Source organism: Python bivittatus, unplaced genomic scaffold (assembly GCF_059951505.1).
Source record: "Python bivittatus isolate LINGU-HERP-01145 unplaced genomic scaffold, Pbiv_v1 ctg000840_np1212, whole genome shotgun sequence".
NCBI lineage: Eukaryota > Metazoa > Chordata > Lepidosauria > Squamata > Pythonidae > Python > Python bivittatus.
The window spans coordinates 13,453,985-13,470,448 of NW_028277113.1; the positions used below are offsets into that span (position 1 = coordinate 13,453,985).

At 40.5% G+C, this 16,464-nt stretch overlaps 1 protein-coding gene across 2 annotated transcripts in view; it reads right to left on the reverse strand.

The window, feature by feature from the left end:
• The window catches only part of F13A1 (coagulation factor XIII A chain), a 101,520-nt gene that overhangs the window by 15,396 nt on the left and 69,660 nt on the right, over positions 1–16,464 (reverse strand). The window contains exons 12-13 of one of the 2 annotated variants that reach the window (XM_088130807.1): positions 16,108–16,389; positions 7,872–8,032 (exon numbers count right to left, since the gene is read on the reverse strand). In XM_088130807.1, the coding sequence (XP_087986933.1) occupies positions 7,872–8,032; positions 16,108–16,389 (443 nt within the window). The remainder of the gene's footprint in view (positions 1–7,871; positions 8,033–16,107; positions 16,390–16,464) is intronic. The other variant, XR_015794030.1, reaches the window with a different exon arrangement.

A 16,464-nucleotide genomic window follows, 5' to 3' on the forward strand; every position in this document is an offset into this window, starting at 1 on the left:
TGCCCCAGACAGACCCAGTGCGTAATCTGGGGGTCCTCCTGGACTCACAGCTCCTGCTTAAAGAGGGTAGCCGTGGCCAGGAGGGCCTTTGCACAACTTTGGGTTGTGCACCAGTTACACATTTTCCTGGATTGGGATGCCCTTTGAACGGTTACTCATGCTCTTGTTATCTCCCAGATAGACTACTGCAATGTGCTCTACATGGGGCATCACTTGAAGAGTATCTGGAAGCTTCAGCTGGTCCAGAATGCAGCCGCGTGAGCTATTTTTGGGGCCCGAAGAAGGACCCACATAACACCATTGCTCCGCTAGCTGCATTGGGTACCGGTTTGCTTCCGGGTCCAATTCAAGGTGTTGGTTATTACTTTAAAGCATGGGACCAGGTTACCTGAGGGGCCGCCTCTTCCCCACGACTTCAACCCATCCCAGCCGATCACACAGAAAGGGCATGCTCCGGACCCCCTTGGCAAAAGAACTCCGACTAGCGGGGTCCAGAAGGCGGGCTTTCTCTGCTGTAGCTTGAAATATCTTGCCCCCAGAGGTGAGTTTGGCCCCCTCACTCCTAGCCTTTTGGAGGGATCTGAAGACCTGGCTCTGCCATCTGGCCTGGGGTGGGGAGGGAAGTCATCAAGTGTGGGATTGGCTAGCCCCTTAGAGGCCTGGCATTGCTGCCCTGGACCACTGGTCTCCTGGACTTTTTCCTTCATCTTTTATAACTGTGTATATAGGCTTTTAATTGTATATTTATTTATTGTTTTTAATGTGTTGTGAGCTGCCCAGAGTCCCCTATTGGGGGGAGATGGGCGGGGACAAATTTAATAAATAAATAAATAAATAAACATGACACAGAAACAGCAGCTCTGGGTCCTTCGACTCTTTAATATTCTTGCTTTAAAGCAGAAAGATGGGCCTAAGCAATTTAGGCAATTTAACCCAGGCAAGTTGGAATATGCTGCTCAGTTTTGGCAAAGAATTGAAAGGATTATACATTTTTAAAATGTGGTTATTGAAGACAGGAGCTCACAGCAATATTATATGATTTATTGGCTTCCTCTGAGGAATGCTCGGAAAAGACGTAATATTATTTGAGGACACTGCTGATAAACATTTGTCCAGGCTAATTAGATACACAAAGTCTGGGACTGAAAAAAACCCTGCAAAACAAACTTTGCATTTGATTTGATTAGAGGACTTCCAAGTCTTTTTAAACTGGCATTTCTGCAACATTGTTTGGCAGGTTTCTGCTTTTGCAATGCCTTTGCTGTACACAGCTGCATTGCTGTAGTATTTTGGTAATGCTAGGTAAATATTTCAAGAATTTCATTTTCCAATTGGATTTGGGAGATCCTGGGACTCCCCTGCCGATGTCATTTAATTCTCTAGTTTGCCATCTGTAGTGGATTATCCATTATGCCCATTATAGCCTTAACTGGAAATCCTATTTCAGCCTTCTAGAGATGCCCTTTAAAAATGTGGGCCAGTGATTATGGATATACGTATACTTGGTCCTATCCCAGGGCATTATTTTATACATATATTGTTGCACGTTGGCTGTGTTAGTGTTACTAATATTTGTTTACTAGGTTGCTGTTAAATTCTGAACTAATTTTATTGATTTGTAATTGTGAAGTCCTTGGGGTTCTCTGAGCTTGGTTGTTTTCTTGCAAACGTTTCGTTACCCGGCTAGGTAACATCTTCAGTGCTAGAATGGAATGGGGTTTGCTCTTTGTTTATATACTGTGGCATGCCCTGCCAGTGCTGGTGGGGGTCTGGGTTTTGTTTTGTTTTATTTTTTCCCCTCTGGTAGTTCCTCGATTAGGGTATTGTTTACTGCCTGATTGTATGTCTGGTGATAATCTTGGTGTTCATCTCTGCTTATCTGGGTGATGATTGCTGGTGAGGTGTTCTGGTTTTTTGTTTTCCTTTTTATTGTCTCTTTTGAATAGTGTGTTGATGTTGTTTATCTCTATGTGCCTGTTGATGTTGATGCCAAGATTATCACCAGACATACAATCAAGCAGTAAACAATACCCTAATCAAGGAACTACGGGGGGGGGGGGATCAAAAAACCAAACCAAACCAAACCCCCACCTCCACCAACACTAGCAGGGCATGCCACTGTATATAAACAGAGAGCAAACCCCATTTCATTCTAGCACTGAAGACGTTACTTAGCCAGGTAAAGAAATGTTTGCAAGAAAACAACCAAACTCAGAGAACCCCAGGGACTCCACAGTTCAACCCTGAGCTACACATATTCGCTTCTATTAATCTGTAATAATTGTGAAGGGCTTTTCTTTTGTGCTGCACCATTATTATTATTATTATTGTTGGTCACCCAGGCAGCCAAATGTTTAGACTGGATTTGGCATTTTTATCCACCTATTGAGTCCTTCCCAAGGACCTGGGATAGGCAGATGTTGTTTGATGGTGATAAAGGTATCATCGCAGGATGTAAACTGTTCCACGTAAAGCTGCTTTTTGCAATTGACTGGTGGTGATTTTGTCAATGCTGATAGTGTTCAAGTGGTGTTCCAGATGTTTTGGGATTGAACCCAAGATATCTATAGCTATTGGTACTTTCTTTGCTTTCTTTTGCCGTAGTCGTTCTACTTCTATTTGCAGGTCTTTATATTTTGTGATTTTCTCCAGCTCTTTCTCTTCTCTTCTGCTGTCTCCAGGTATTGCAATGTCTACTATCCAGACTTTTTTGTCTTTCTTATCAACAATTGTTAAGTCTGGGGCATTGTGTGGCAAGTGGTTATCTGATTGAATTCTAAAATCCCAGAGCACTTTAGCTTGTTCATTTTCTATTACTTTGTCTGTTTTGTAGTCCCACCAATTCTTGCTTGCAGGCAAAGGTATTTCTTGCAGATAATCCAATGCACCATTGTTGCTACTTTGTCATGCCATTGTTTGTAGTCAGTCTGTGCGATCTTGCAGCAGCTACTGTAACTAGGTAGTCCACTGTTTCTTCAGCCTCTTTGCAGAGGAGGCATTTGCTATCTGTTGCTGTCTTCTCAATTCTGGCTTTGTATGCATTTATTCTTAAGGCTTGGTCTTGTGCAGCCAGAATTAGGCCCTCTATCTCTTTCTTCAACTTTCCTGCTCTTAGCCATTACCAGGTCTTGTTGTTATCTGCTTTGCCTGCTAATTTTTTTCTGTATGGCCATGTAATACTTTGCCTTGCCATGTCTCTTTTCTATTTTTCATTTGGTCTTTCCTGGAGGCCAGTTTGGTCTCTTCAGTACTCAGTAAGCCTTCATGGTGTATTAGCTTCAGTGCATCCTCATCACTGTCCTTCAGATATTCTTCTAATGCTCTTTTTTCTTCTTCAACTATCTGATGTATTTGCAACATTCCACACCCACCTATGCTCCTTGGCAAGTAGAGTCTGTCACATCACTGAGGGATGAAGGCATGATTCATTGTCACTATTTTTCTGGTCTTCCTATCCAGGGCTTCTAGTTCTGCTTGAGTCCAGCCCACTGTTCCAGTTGTGTATCTAGTGAGTGGAATTGCCCAGGTGTTAATCACCTTGATGGTATTTCTGCTACTGAGTTTGGACTTTAAGATCTTCTTCAGTCTTCTGATGTATTCACTACTAACCTTCGTCTTGACTTCAGTGTGCTTGATGTCAGCCTGAAGGATACCCAGGTATTTGTAGTGATCTTCTTCATCCAGATTCTTGATGTTATTTCCATTGGGCATCTTGATTCCTTCAGTTTTTACTATTTTTCCCCTGTTGATAGTAAGGGTGGCACATTTGTCCAGTCCAAACTCCATTGTATATTTGGACAGTGTTGAGCAGCAATTCCATTTCTGATGGTGTTTTTCCATACAGCTTCAGAACATCCATGTAAAGGAGGTGGGAGAACCTGGCAGATGTTTTTGATGTTTGCTAGCCATGGCCTGACTTGTTCTGTACTGTTGACAGAAGAATCAATGCAATCACAAACAGTAGTGGTGATAATGAGTCTCTTGGAAAGATTTCTGTCTTGATGTTAACCTCTCCCAGTCTACTACCATTGACCAGCAGCTGTATCTTCCATTGTGCCACTGATCTTTGCACAAAGCTTCTGATGTTTCTACTGACTCCTGTTATTTTTAGGTACTTGATTATCCAATCATGTGGCAGGGAGTTGAATGCCTTCTTGTAATCAATCCAAGCTACATTCAAGTTGGTTTTCCTTCTCTTACAGTTTTCCAGAATCATCTTATCGATTAGGAGCTGATCTTTTGTCCCTCTGCTGTTTGGGCCATTTCCTTACTGCTCAGATGGAAAGAACTTGTTTTCAACTAGATGCTGTTGGACTGCATCAGCTACTACACCAGTTAGCAATGTGAAAGTTGTTGGCAAGCAGGTAATTGGCATGTAGTTGCCTGGTGCTACCCCTTTTGCTGGATCTTTCATTATCAGGTAGGTTTTGCCAGATGTTAACCAATCTTCAATTTCACCTCCTTGCAGTATGTTGTTAAACTGATTGGCAACGAGTGGGTGCAGACCAGTCAGATGTTTCAACCAAAAACCATGCAGTACATCTTCACCTGTTGCTGACCAATTCTTGATCTTCCTTGCCCTTTTCTCCACCATTTCTGCAGTTTTACAAGTTCTTTCATTTCAGCTTCTTTTTTATTCTTATGTACCTCCTTCATCCAAGTTGCATTCTTGTTGTATTTCTTTGAGTTGTCCTATAGCTGCACCCAGAACTGCACTGTTTCTTCTTTGTCAGATGTTGACTGGTTCATTGCAGTCTCTCCGTTGATGGATTGGTAGAAACATTTCTGATTCAACTGAAATTGAAGATTCTGCCTGTAGTGTGCAATTCAAGTTTCATATCTGCTGATCTCCTTGGCTATGGCTGTTATTTGCTGCTTTATTATTTCCAGTGCTTCTTTGATCTTCCTTGTTTCTAAGTGATATTTCTTGATCAGGTATTCTTTGGTCTTTTTGTTCTTCAGCTTCTTTTCTTTCATCTGATCTTAGCATGCTGATCTTATTTTCCAACCTGATCTTCCATTTTGGTGGTGCATTGTTTGGCTTTTTTTCTTGTTCGCTGATTTTGCATCCAAGGTATTCAGTTATAACTGCAGCTGTGCTATACATCATTTGGTTTGTTTCTTGCAGTGAGCTGGTGCTTATATTTGATATTATAGTATTGGCATCATTGTGCTAGCTGTTTCTTTGTAACAAGCTTCAATGCAGGCAACCTTATTCTGTTGTTTTTGTGCTGTATTAGATGCTCAGTTTTTCTTTGTTTCTATTCCTCTTGCTTTTTTGTTAGAGGGCTTTGTGATTTCTGAGGAGAAAGCTCTACTGTCTGAGCTACTTCTGGGAAGGCTTCGATTTCTTTTCCCTGGGTAGACCTATGCAGTTCTTCCAATTCTACTTTTGTGAATACTTTATTTCGTGTTATAAATTGACGTTGATCTGCTAGCCTCTGTTCTGTTATTTCTGATTCTGGATGTTGTTCTTTCCAGAAGTGGTGCATTCTTTTCAGATATCCTGTTCCTGTTGGACTTGAGATGTAATACCAGATCATTATTTCTTTGTTTTCAGTCTTCGTGAACAACTTTTCTTGTAGTAGTTCTGCAGTTGCTGGCCCTGGTTGCTCATTCAACAGTCCTGAGTCCTGTAGCCCACTTGTCACTAGATGTCCAGGAACTAGAACACCTAGCGTGGTCCTTGTTGACCCGGGCAATGACAGATCCAGTATGGGTTTCTGTAAATTATGTTTCACCATATTGTTTATGGGAGAGACACTCTTTGTCTGGCTCCTCTGATGAGTCCTGTCAAGTATGGTTGAACCTCTGGCATAGCTGTCATCCTCCTCAGAGCACACAAGCCCCACAACCATATCAAGGTAGTGCTTCACTGGGGGTTGTATTATTATTATTATTATTATTATTATTATTATTATTATTATTATTAGTACTACTACTACTACTACTACTATTATTATTGCCAAATGAATTTCACAGTCTAATCAACTGGGGGTTGATTCCAATGATTAGGTCCTAGTCAAGGACCTAAGAAGGTGTTCCAAGAAGGGTAGTTGTTTGCAAAATTAATGGTATCAGGTCCAGTAAGTTTAAAAACTATAAAGCTTCTAAGTACTGGTGAATCCTTTTGGCATTATTATTATTATTCCTAGTACCAAAATTCCTCATAATCAAGAAATTAAGAAAGAAATCTGGGAGTTGAATTCCACATTTGGCAAATGGTCATATTAGGGAAGATCTGCTCTAGTTCAGCTTTTCTACTGTATGAACTCCCATCTCTGGTTCTGATAATAGAAGGTACTAAAAATACCTGTAGCAATTGAGATTACCACTTGGATTAAGATCAGAGACATTTGAGCAATGAAACTCAGTTGGTGAGTTTAGGCCAATCACTCTCTCTTAGCTCAACAATGTTAAGTGAAGGTATTAAAGGAGAATTCCTCTTTTTCCCAATAGAGAGTGTGTGTGTTTGCTAACTGAAGACTCTTTATAATGAATAGATGCAGGTTAATGCCCTCCCAACCTGTGCATTTATTACAACCAATGACTGAAGAGAGCTTTCCACAACAGCCAAACACGTTCAGTCAACCAACATAGCAGGATAAAGCCTGTTGCCTCTTGACTGTTACAACTGGTGGTGTTCCAAAAGCTCTGCTATGAACCTTGCTTTGCTAGAAGTTCTACAAAACAAATGAGGGGACTCCTGGCTTAGAGAACAACTATATAGGAGAAAAAGGGTTTGAAGAAATTGAAATGTTCATGTATTTTCATAGGAAAGAAAACCAGCTTTACTGACAAAAGCACAGAGAGATCTAGTAAGTATTTACGCATAAGGCCAGCCTATGAGAGTTTGGTGCCTGAGGCAGAATAGTAAATGATGCCTGCCATCCTACCCACCCACCTCCTCCCAGGATCCTTTGCTGTGTGGCAGAAGGACAAACAAGCTATTTTGGCAATGGAGGAAAAAATCCTCCTCTTTCTCCTTGGCTGTAAAAATAAAATACTAAATGAATAAACAATTTACTACCTTTTTGTAATGCCAAAAACTTGCTCCCTTAGGTGGCCAGTTAATTTTGCCTAATGGTAGAATCAGCCATGTTGTGTATGATACAAGTGCTTGGAAAGACATGTTTGTGTCTATTACTATCTCTGTGTAATGCTTTCAAATGTGTATCTGAAATCAATCAGACATGATGTGAGAAGCTCATGACTTCTCCTCTATATTTTATAACTAATTAGCAATCACTCTGCACTTTGGGGAAATGGTGGTGTGAAAAGATTCTTTTAACACTTCCTCTTGACACCATTTCTCTATTAGTACCACTTTTATTTCTTCAGAGAAAAATATTGAGATACTAGGTATGTGTAGATTACATTTCCAGTTCATATGCATATTGTCTCCTGGCAAACTAAGACAGCTTTGAAGAGGACAATTAAATTGGGGAAATGGTCCAGGACATGCTCCTTCATGCTTGCCAAAGCATGGGGACAGAGGGGGGATCTTGAAGACTAGAGCTGGAGCAATGTTTTTGGTGAGGGTGGAAGAGAACAGATGGGAGACCCAGGATTTCCTCAACAAATGCTTGGATTTGGATCTGAGATGTGTGAGGAGAAATCTGGATGCTGGAGGATTCACCTGCTATTCTCAGCCATGCTCTCTCAAAGTCTGTTCCTAAGCCAAACTCTAGCAAATTCCTGCAATATCCCTCATTTGGGCTTCTTTCTCCCATCCCAGTCTCCCCAGTTCATCAGCTTACACACTGACAGATACAAAACAACATAGCTCAAACTGGGTAGGAATAGACCAAGATGCAGAATATTGTCAGGCAACTTCTTATCTCTTTGCTCATTGCTGCTTCCAGACTGACCTTGAGGAGCAATTGGGGGATTTTCAGTGAAACAGTCTTCTGCCGGGCCAGGATCTTTTGTAGTTCATTGACACGGGCCGTGACGAAGAAATGTAGGAAAGCTTGTTCCACCAACTTGCTCATGTACTCGCTTGACTCGATTAGCACCTCAAGAGTTTCAACTGACAGGAGGAACAAACAGAGAAACACAACTGAAGCCTGAGTAATATAGCTGCCAGTTATTACTCCCAGTCCTGCTGATGGTATATTACTCCAGATTACACCAGATGCAATAAAGATGTTGCTTGCAGAAGGGTCCAGTGCTTTCCAACATGCAAAGAAACATCTAAGGGCTGAACTGTAGCTCATTTTCCCTGCTGTGATGGAACAGAATGGCCAGTGCTGGGAGACCTGCATTTATTTACAGGTTTGGATCACTTCCACCCATATAGTGAAAGGTATTACCTTAAACTGCTGCTAGTAGCAGAAAGCTGAAATAGGAAGTATTTCATTAAAGAGCTATTTTGGATCTGTTCCCATTACTGAGTTACAGTGTTTTCCACCCATCTTGGCAGAAAGCTCTATCAGCCTGAAATTGCCTATCCCAATCTAGCCTCTTTTCCGTTCCCAGTTACTGCTAACCACATAGTTTTCCACCTGAGCAATGGATAACAGAGTCTAACTGCTTCTGAGCATTTGGAGGCTGTTCTTCAACAGTGTTGGAATAAAGGGGAAATACTACTTTAACCCTGGTAGAGTTAAGGATTATTTAAGTCTGCCTCACTCATAGGTTGGGGATGAGATGAAGACAGCATCATGGAGATGTGGCAGAAAAAAGATATTGCCAGGTACAAGGGGATAAAAGCCATTTGTCTTGCAAGGCATTGAGCCGTTCAAAAACCTTGGCAAGATCCTTTTTCTTATCCCATCCTCCCCCAAAAGGTCACCTCTCAGAACTCTCTCCAAATGTTCTCCCCCAGATTTTGGTGGCAGCCACCCACAGATCCCAATTAATTGTGAAGGAGGTAGAAGAGTGGCCAGGCTGCAGCCAACAAAGTTGATGTTGCTTCTATATGCAGTGTGCAGGGTTGGGGGGCGGGGGAGAAAGGAAACTGGATTACTGCTTATTGTGAGTCCTCCTGTCATAAATCTGTTCAGGAATGTCTCCTTCCTCAGGAGAAATTGTAAAATGTCCATGTCCCCTTTCCTTTGGCCATACCAACAGGACGCAATTTTTTGAGAGAGGATTTGCTTAATTTCTAATTCCCAAGTCATACAGTCCAATTATGTTGTGGCATTCCAGACTCCAACTGCACAATGGAGAATTGCTTCTTTAGTCACAGGAATGTTCATGGTCATTTCAACTGCTTCATCACATTTCCTGTTTACCTCTATATAGTTCTAGTTTCAGCACAGTATGTCTACCCTATTCCATGCCTATCCTGCATGTACGTGTGAATTAGCAGTGTTTGGAATGGAGATTCTTCTCTCCTATCAGTCTGGCTTGTTGGGAATGAGTAACACTCTAATCATGCAATCCTAAAGGTATTACTCAAAAGCAACTACAGGTTCAGTGAAAAGTATCCCATGGCATCTGCAGTGACATCGTGGACGTGGCAGTGCGATCAAAGCCACACCCCTTTGCATGTGCATATAAAGTTAGTGCATGTACAGAAGGGGTGGGACTTTGATCACATCGCTGTGACTAACAGATCACAGATTTACCCCTGCAGATGCTAATTTACACTCCAATAAGTATGTATTTATAATTGTAGCCTGAATCAGTATAGTCAAGCCAAGGAAAATTTTTCTCTATAATTTATTATTTATTTAAGGAACTTATATGGCTGCCTATCTCACACAATGATGCAAGGCAGCTTGCAACAGTATAAAAACAAACAAATCAGACTCTTCCCACCAGTCATTGGGCCATCATACTGCAGACCACCTGACTCAGCTCCACTCTAACCCAGTGCTTGGAGGAACAGCCAGCTATAAATACATTGCTTTGGAGAAAATATTACATATATAAAAATAACAATTACCTGATTCTATTTACTCTAAAGTAACCTTGAGGAGATCAGTTTTACTCCCTGTTTTTAGTTAAGAGGTTTGCTGAGTAACACAACATATATTTAAAACATGTTAGGGAATTTGGAAAATAGCTTGCTAATAAATCTTTCTTGAAGCTATTGTTTCATTGTTCACCTGGAGAAATCTGACATTTGAAAGCAATCTCAGAAGGGCATTTAAGAGTATATCCGCACCACTGTTCTCAAAAAGCAGTGCATGCTCCAGCAAAGGGGAAAAAAAGGGTGCTACAGAGTTTTCCACAATATTTCAGTCCTTTCAAAGCATTCTGAACCCCTCTTGCACAAGAAGGCAGAGCTTGATTCTACCCCTTTCCTATATTTGCACGATACCTTGTCCATGGTTAACTATAATTTACTTAGTCAACCCATTTTCCCAAGTTCACATGACATGCTGAACCATAAATTGACAAGTTAAAGTATGACTGGGCATCTTTGAGGTAAGGCATCTAATAGTAATCTGGATTTTTGCAGGCCAGATCTGGTAGCACTTGTTTGGGATTTGTCCATTAGTTTCTACCCAGGCCTATAGTCAGGACTGTTGTTTGTAGAAAGGGAAAGCTTGGGGGCAACCAGGTGTTGATGAGCTACAATGTCCAACAGCCGTACATTAACTATGCTAGCTGTGCTTACCACAAGCTGCAGTTCAGCTACATCTGAAGGGTTGAATGGATGGAATAACTCCTTCCCTCCTATAAACCAGCCAAGAGTTCCAAAACTTTCTGGTTTCACACACTCCTCTACCCCACACTTTGTTTCAATCATTGTTTATTGAACAAGTCATAATGACCCAGTTCATATATAATACTAAAGAATAAGCAATGGTTTACAAACTGTAATAACTGCGTTCAGCTGCCCCACACTTCCTAGTTACCCTGATTATCTCAGATGCTCTGAAAAGAGCTTTTATGCTGCCATAACCAGCCAATGTTGTTGCATGGAATATCATTCAGTTAGATTGAGAATTATTTTGTTTAAAGGCATCAAAATGCTACGGGCTATCCTGGCTTAGGTCAGGAAGTAGGCCCTTCTCAGATGTGAGAAACAAGGTGTAGTCCAAAAGTTTATCTGGCCAAGGATTTTTAAAATCTATATTACAAATTGATTAATTAAGGGTGAATTCCTATATTTATTTAGCTGGGATGATAACACCCTCCCCGTCCTGAACTGAATGGGATTTACTTCTGAGTCAACATATATTGCAGGAATTGGGCCCCAACTCCTGCAACACCTCCCCAAGCAAACGTTTGGCTGTCTCCAGAATTCCTTCCAACTATGCAACCAAATTTTCAAAAATTGGAGGAAGAATACATAAAATCTGTAATATAAACCCTAAAGAATCACAGTATTTAGAATTGTGCTAGTAATCATCTTACTGCAAAACATACTGGAAATCAGGGAAGCCTATTAAAAATGCTGGATTTGGCAGACCTCTGGTGAGTGGGATGAGACAATGAGCCGGGCAGCAGTCAGAAGGAACAACTCTTAATCTCTTGTCTTGACTGAATTACATGTGGAAGTCCTAACTCTGCATTGTGAGGTTATTGTATGAAAAGACATGCTGCTTTTTTCTTCTGTTGTTCCATCCACATCAAAACAGAATCCTTGCATTCCTTCTTATTACTATTTGCAGGCAGCCACCTGACCTAGATTTCCAAGACAGTCAAAAGCTGTTTGATGCGCCCCCTCAGCTGCAAAGGAATTACACAGAATGCCTGTAAGTCTTAACCTTAAATAAAATTCTGGAGCAGTCAACTCTATTGGAAAAGAGAAAATAAATAAATGAGTTATGTGACATGTGAATCCTTTTTCAAAATCCAAAAAGGGCATGCAAGAAAAATATTTCAGGTTAAGTCTGCACTTATATCCAGTCTTCTTTTAGAAATGGCACAAATGGACTTTCAAAATTCTCCATCAAATTTGTGCACAAAGAAATTGGACAATTTCTCCAAATGTTTCCAGGGTAACTAGAAATTCTCCAACAATTTCTCAAGAGCAGAACTCCCTTCAGTGGCAATAGTAATATCACAACTGATAAAGCTGCATGGGAAGAGTTCCCTCCTGATATCCTTCTTTAGGTTATAACTGAAGTACATGAAGCCAGAGGGTGCCAATATGCAACTAAATGAGCATAAGAATACCACAAAATCATTTCTCCAAACAAATTCTCTTTTGTCAAATTGAATGAGCTATTAAAAACATGAAGAAAATAATATTTTCCTAGCACTAATTTACAGTAGAAAGTAGACTGAGTTCACTGAAGCAGCAGTAAACTCAGTATGAGCCATACAAGATCAATCTATTCAGGAGGGGATTATTGTTATTTAAATTTGTAAGCCACCTGACTCCCAATGATTTTGGGCAGCTGACAAGTAAAAACATTAAAAAGAAGGGAAAATATAATAATAATAAAAAAAACAAGAATAAAAGATGGCAAGGATAACAAGAACCGGATGGAACAAAAAAGAAACAAAAACGCATGGTCCAAGGGGGCTTCATTCTCCCTCGCCAAATGCCTGGGTGAAGAGATAAGTCTTCAAGACCCTTTAGAACATCAACAGGGTGGGGCCATCTGGATCTCAGGGGGACCTCAGTCCAGAGGGCAAATGCTGCTACAGAGAAGATGCGCTTCCAGAATGCTGATAGATGGTTTTATTTAATCAAAGGAATCTGGAGTGCACCACTCCTGCCAGACCAAATAGTCTGGGCAGATACTATGGGAGATGTCCATTAGCCTGAGCACTAATGGTGTATACATTTATCATCTGGATCCACATTATACAGTGATACCTTGGGTCACGAATGCTTCTGTTCACGACCAATTCGGGTCACGAACAGCACCGTTCGCAAAATTTTGCTTCCGTTCGCGAACGCCGGATCGGGTGACGAACAGGATCCGTGGCCATTTTCCCTCCCATGACACGTGGTCGTGGCTTCCTGTAGGGAGGGGGACTCTCCCTCCAAGCAATAACCGCCTCCCCACCTGCCTTCCTGTCCTCCACGCCAGAAGTTGCGTCGAGCAAGGTTAGCGTTCTCTCTCTTCATACTGTATTTTGTTTCATATTTTTGTGGTTTTAAAAAAAAAATACATATGGTTCAGAACGGATTAACCGTAATTACATTGAACTTTGAAAGGGAAAATTTGATTCGGGACGCGACCAAAATCGGGTCGCGACCAAATTCGGAGGGGTCAGAACGGATTAACCGTATTTACATTGAACCTTATGGGAAAATTTGATTCGGGTCGCGACCAATTCGGGTCGCGACCAGAGTCGCGGAACGAATTAAGTTTGTGAACTGAGGTACCACTGTATTTGTACAGTGATTGATGCATCATTCATATAGGAAGACTGTATATATCAGCCCAATCCAATGACTTCCCTTCCTCCTGATTTTGGCCCTAAACCCATCAACTAACATCCAGTGAATACATGATGTCAAGTGGATTCAGAGCTGGAGCAGGTATTCTAAAAGGATAGGACTGATTAGTGCAGTCTTTTTTCCTTATTGCTCATAGACTTATGTTTCTGCATTTGACTTTAGCTAGATATGGTTTCAAGGCTACCAACTGAAGGCCATAAATGAAATAATCATCAAAATCAGCAAGACTTATTTATTTTAAGACAAGCATTGGTCTTAGGCATGTACAGGTATATGTTGATCTAATTTCAAAAGACCTCCCAAAATCAGTTCAGATTCTACTTAGAATGAACTGTCCCTTCTCTGAGCAATCCACAAGCAAGGAGATAATGAGAGGAAAAGAGAGAGAGCAGGGGATGGCAGAATGAGTAATAAAAGAGGTTTAGACATCCAATTTTGATTTGGGCCCCATCCATTGCTGGCTTGCCCTCAGCTAGGACATGCAGATCTTGATGAATTGTTCCTGAGAAAATGCTAGCCTCAACAAGTGAGTTTTAAGCTTATTTGTTGGGGCCAGGATACTAGTAAGTTGTTCACTGGGAGAAGAGGTGTTTTCACATTTCGGTGTACACTGGAGGAAAGCGATTAAATAATAGGGGAACAAGATTCACAGTGATAGTCATCGGCATGTTCTTGGATAAAATACTAAATATAGCAATATTATTAGTGTGTGTCAAAGGATCTTTTTTTAACTCATGGAATATTTCCCCTTTGAAGATACTGACACATTCACATCTATGAACTTGTTTTCCACCTACACAATTCATTTTAACATGCTTTGGAGGATCATATAATCAGATTCTAAACGGAAACCCATTTTGCCCTAATTTTCCATAAACACAGCCCCTAGTCATAAACATACTAGCATTATCTACCATATGTAAAATACAACTGAAGCCATGCACACGTTTTGCTATATAATTCGTTTAAAAAGTTCTAAAGACCCTCCTCAGTATATATAGTACATGTGTGTGTAATTAAGGTACATTCAAACACTTTTACCCATCTGCATATATGAGTTTCAATACAAAAAATTTACACAGGCTCCTGTACAGTAATGTTCATTTGAGGGATTACCAAAAAATATTGCTAACACATAACAAGCCAAGAATGTCATACACTATAGCCTTCACTATAGGTTAAACATGGAGCAGATGTGGGAGCCAATCTCAGGCTTTTAAGTGTTCCTCTGCCTTGCAAATAAATATTTGATGTGAAATGGGGCCTTCACATGGACATCAGTGCAGACTCCTTTTTAATTTCTAATTAGTGCTTTTTAAAATTTATAATTAGCATAATTCCAAACATTGGTACACAGATCTGGGTTCAACACCAGGCATCTTCAAGCCACTTCTGAGGACCCAGCACTCTGCATCAAAGTTAATACTGTACACAATTGGGGGTATCCATGCCTGCCTTCCTCCTCTTCTGAATGAATTTATCAAGCCGTTGGTAGCTGCAAACCTGACATCATTTTTTGATTTAATCAAATTCTCCAGAGTGTGCTATTTTCATGTGAAATTTAAAACTAGGGGCATTTGTCTCCATACTTCACTGGTCTAGATGGTGTTCCTTTCTGCTACTGCCCACGAGCCTCCAGCAGTTCTGATTATTCTTTGGGAATGGGTGCCTTGCATACCAGACAGCACTTTGAGCCTGGAACTGGTCCTGTTATATCTGACCTACAAAGTCAAAAACGCCAGGCTCCATGTGTCTGAAAGATCACTGCTGCTCTATTATGGACATAAAAGAAATCCACAGCAAACCTTTTTTGGGGTGAAATGCTGGACTGGGTCATACCCTAGACACCAGAACTGAATGAAATCTGCTGATTATTCCTTTTCTAAAATCTAGGGAACAAACGAGAGAAATGCCCCTAAAAACAGACTGTGCATTTCTGAGGCCTTTACAGCAGGAAAGATTTACGATAAAAGAATAATAGTCACACCAAAGTTTTCTTAGGGGGGAATTTAAAACTACATAAATCAGCAGACGTTGATGGGAAAAAAAGCTGTATAAATTAAAAAGACTTGTTAATGTAAACAGTTGCACTTTTTTTGCCAGAGTTTTAAAAGCAAAATGGATGAGAATACTGCCTTGCAAATGTAAACAGTAAAAGATATTGGATTGTTAGTGATCTACATATCCCTAACTCCCATATGAGTTTTCATTCAATTCAGGCCATCATCTTCTACCCCTCTGCTTTCTGAAATTAGATAAGGAGCAACTAGAAAACTTTCTCTACTGGTTCAGACCATTTGACTATTCTTCCCAAGGATATAGACTAGGCTTGCTATAGTAAAATATCAGGAAGACTATTTTTTTTCCTACCAGCCTTTGTGCAAGTATATTTCTACTGTTTTCAGGTTTTTAAACCATTTTAATCAATTAATTAAACATTTTCTTGTTGATAATGGAAGCTTTTTATGCAACGTCAATTTCTGCAAAATACTTTGAACACTTTACAGAAAACACATTTTGAATAAAGACTTCCTTGTTTTCTTATTATATTTTTATCCATTGTGAGCCTTCAAGAAATGGTGGGCTACATTAATCTTACCTGATTGGTTGCCCTCCTGATCTGTTGGATTTCAATTCTCATAATGCCTAGCCAGCCTGGTCAAAAACTGTGGGATTATACGGGTTGAAGTCCAACACTTCTAGAGGATGCCAAGTCAGAGAAGGATGGCTTCCACATTTGAATTAGTGAAGCAGTATTTGAGGTCAAAAGACAACCATAGCCTTACCTTTCATGGGTTCCAGCGTCACATCAAAGCTGTCATCCTTGAATTGAGTCTTTGAGACTCCAGTATAAAACACAACATTGCCAGAAATATAAGCTGTTGCAGTGTAGCGTCTTGGGGTTTTGTTTTGAAAAGTAATAGTGACAGTGAAATCACTGCCAAGAGTTGAGTCTTCCACCACAATATTCATGTCAACCTCTGTACTGGATGAGGCATCCTCAGTTTCAGATTTTTTAACCCCATACATCAAGGCAGTCTCCAGGGCCAGTCTTTCTTCTTCTGTACCTGCAAAACAAATAGATATTGGCTGTCACAGTATGTAAATTACCAGCCACTATCTCATAACTAGGCTAAAATTTA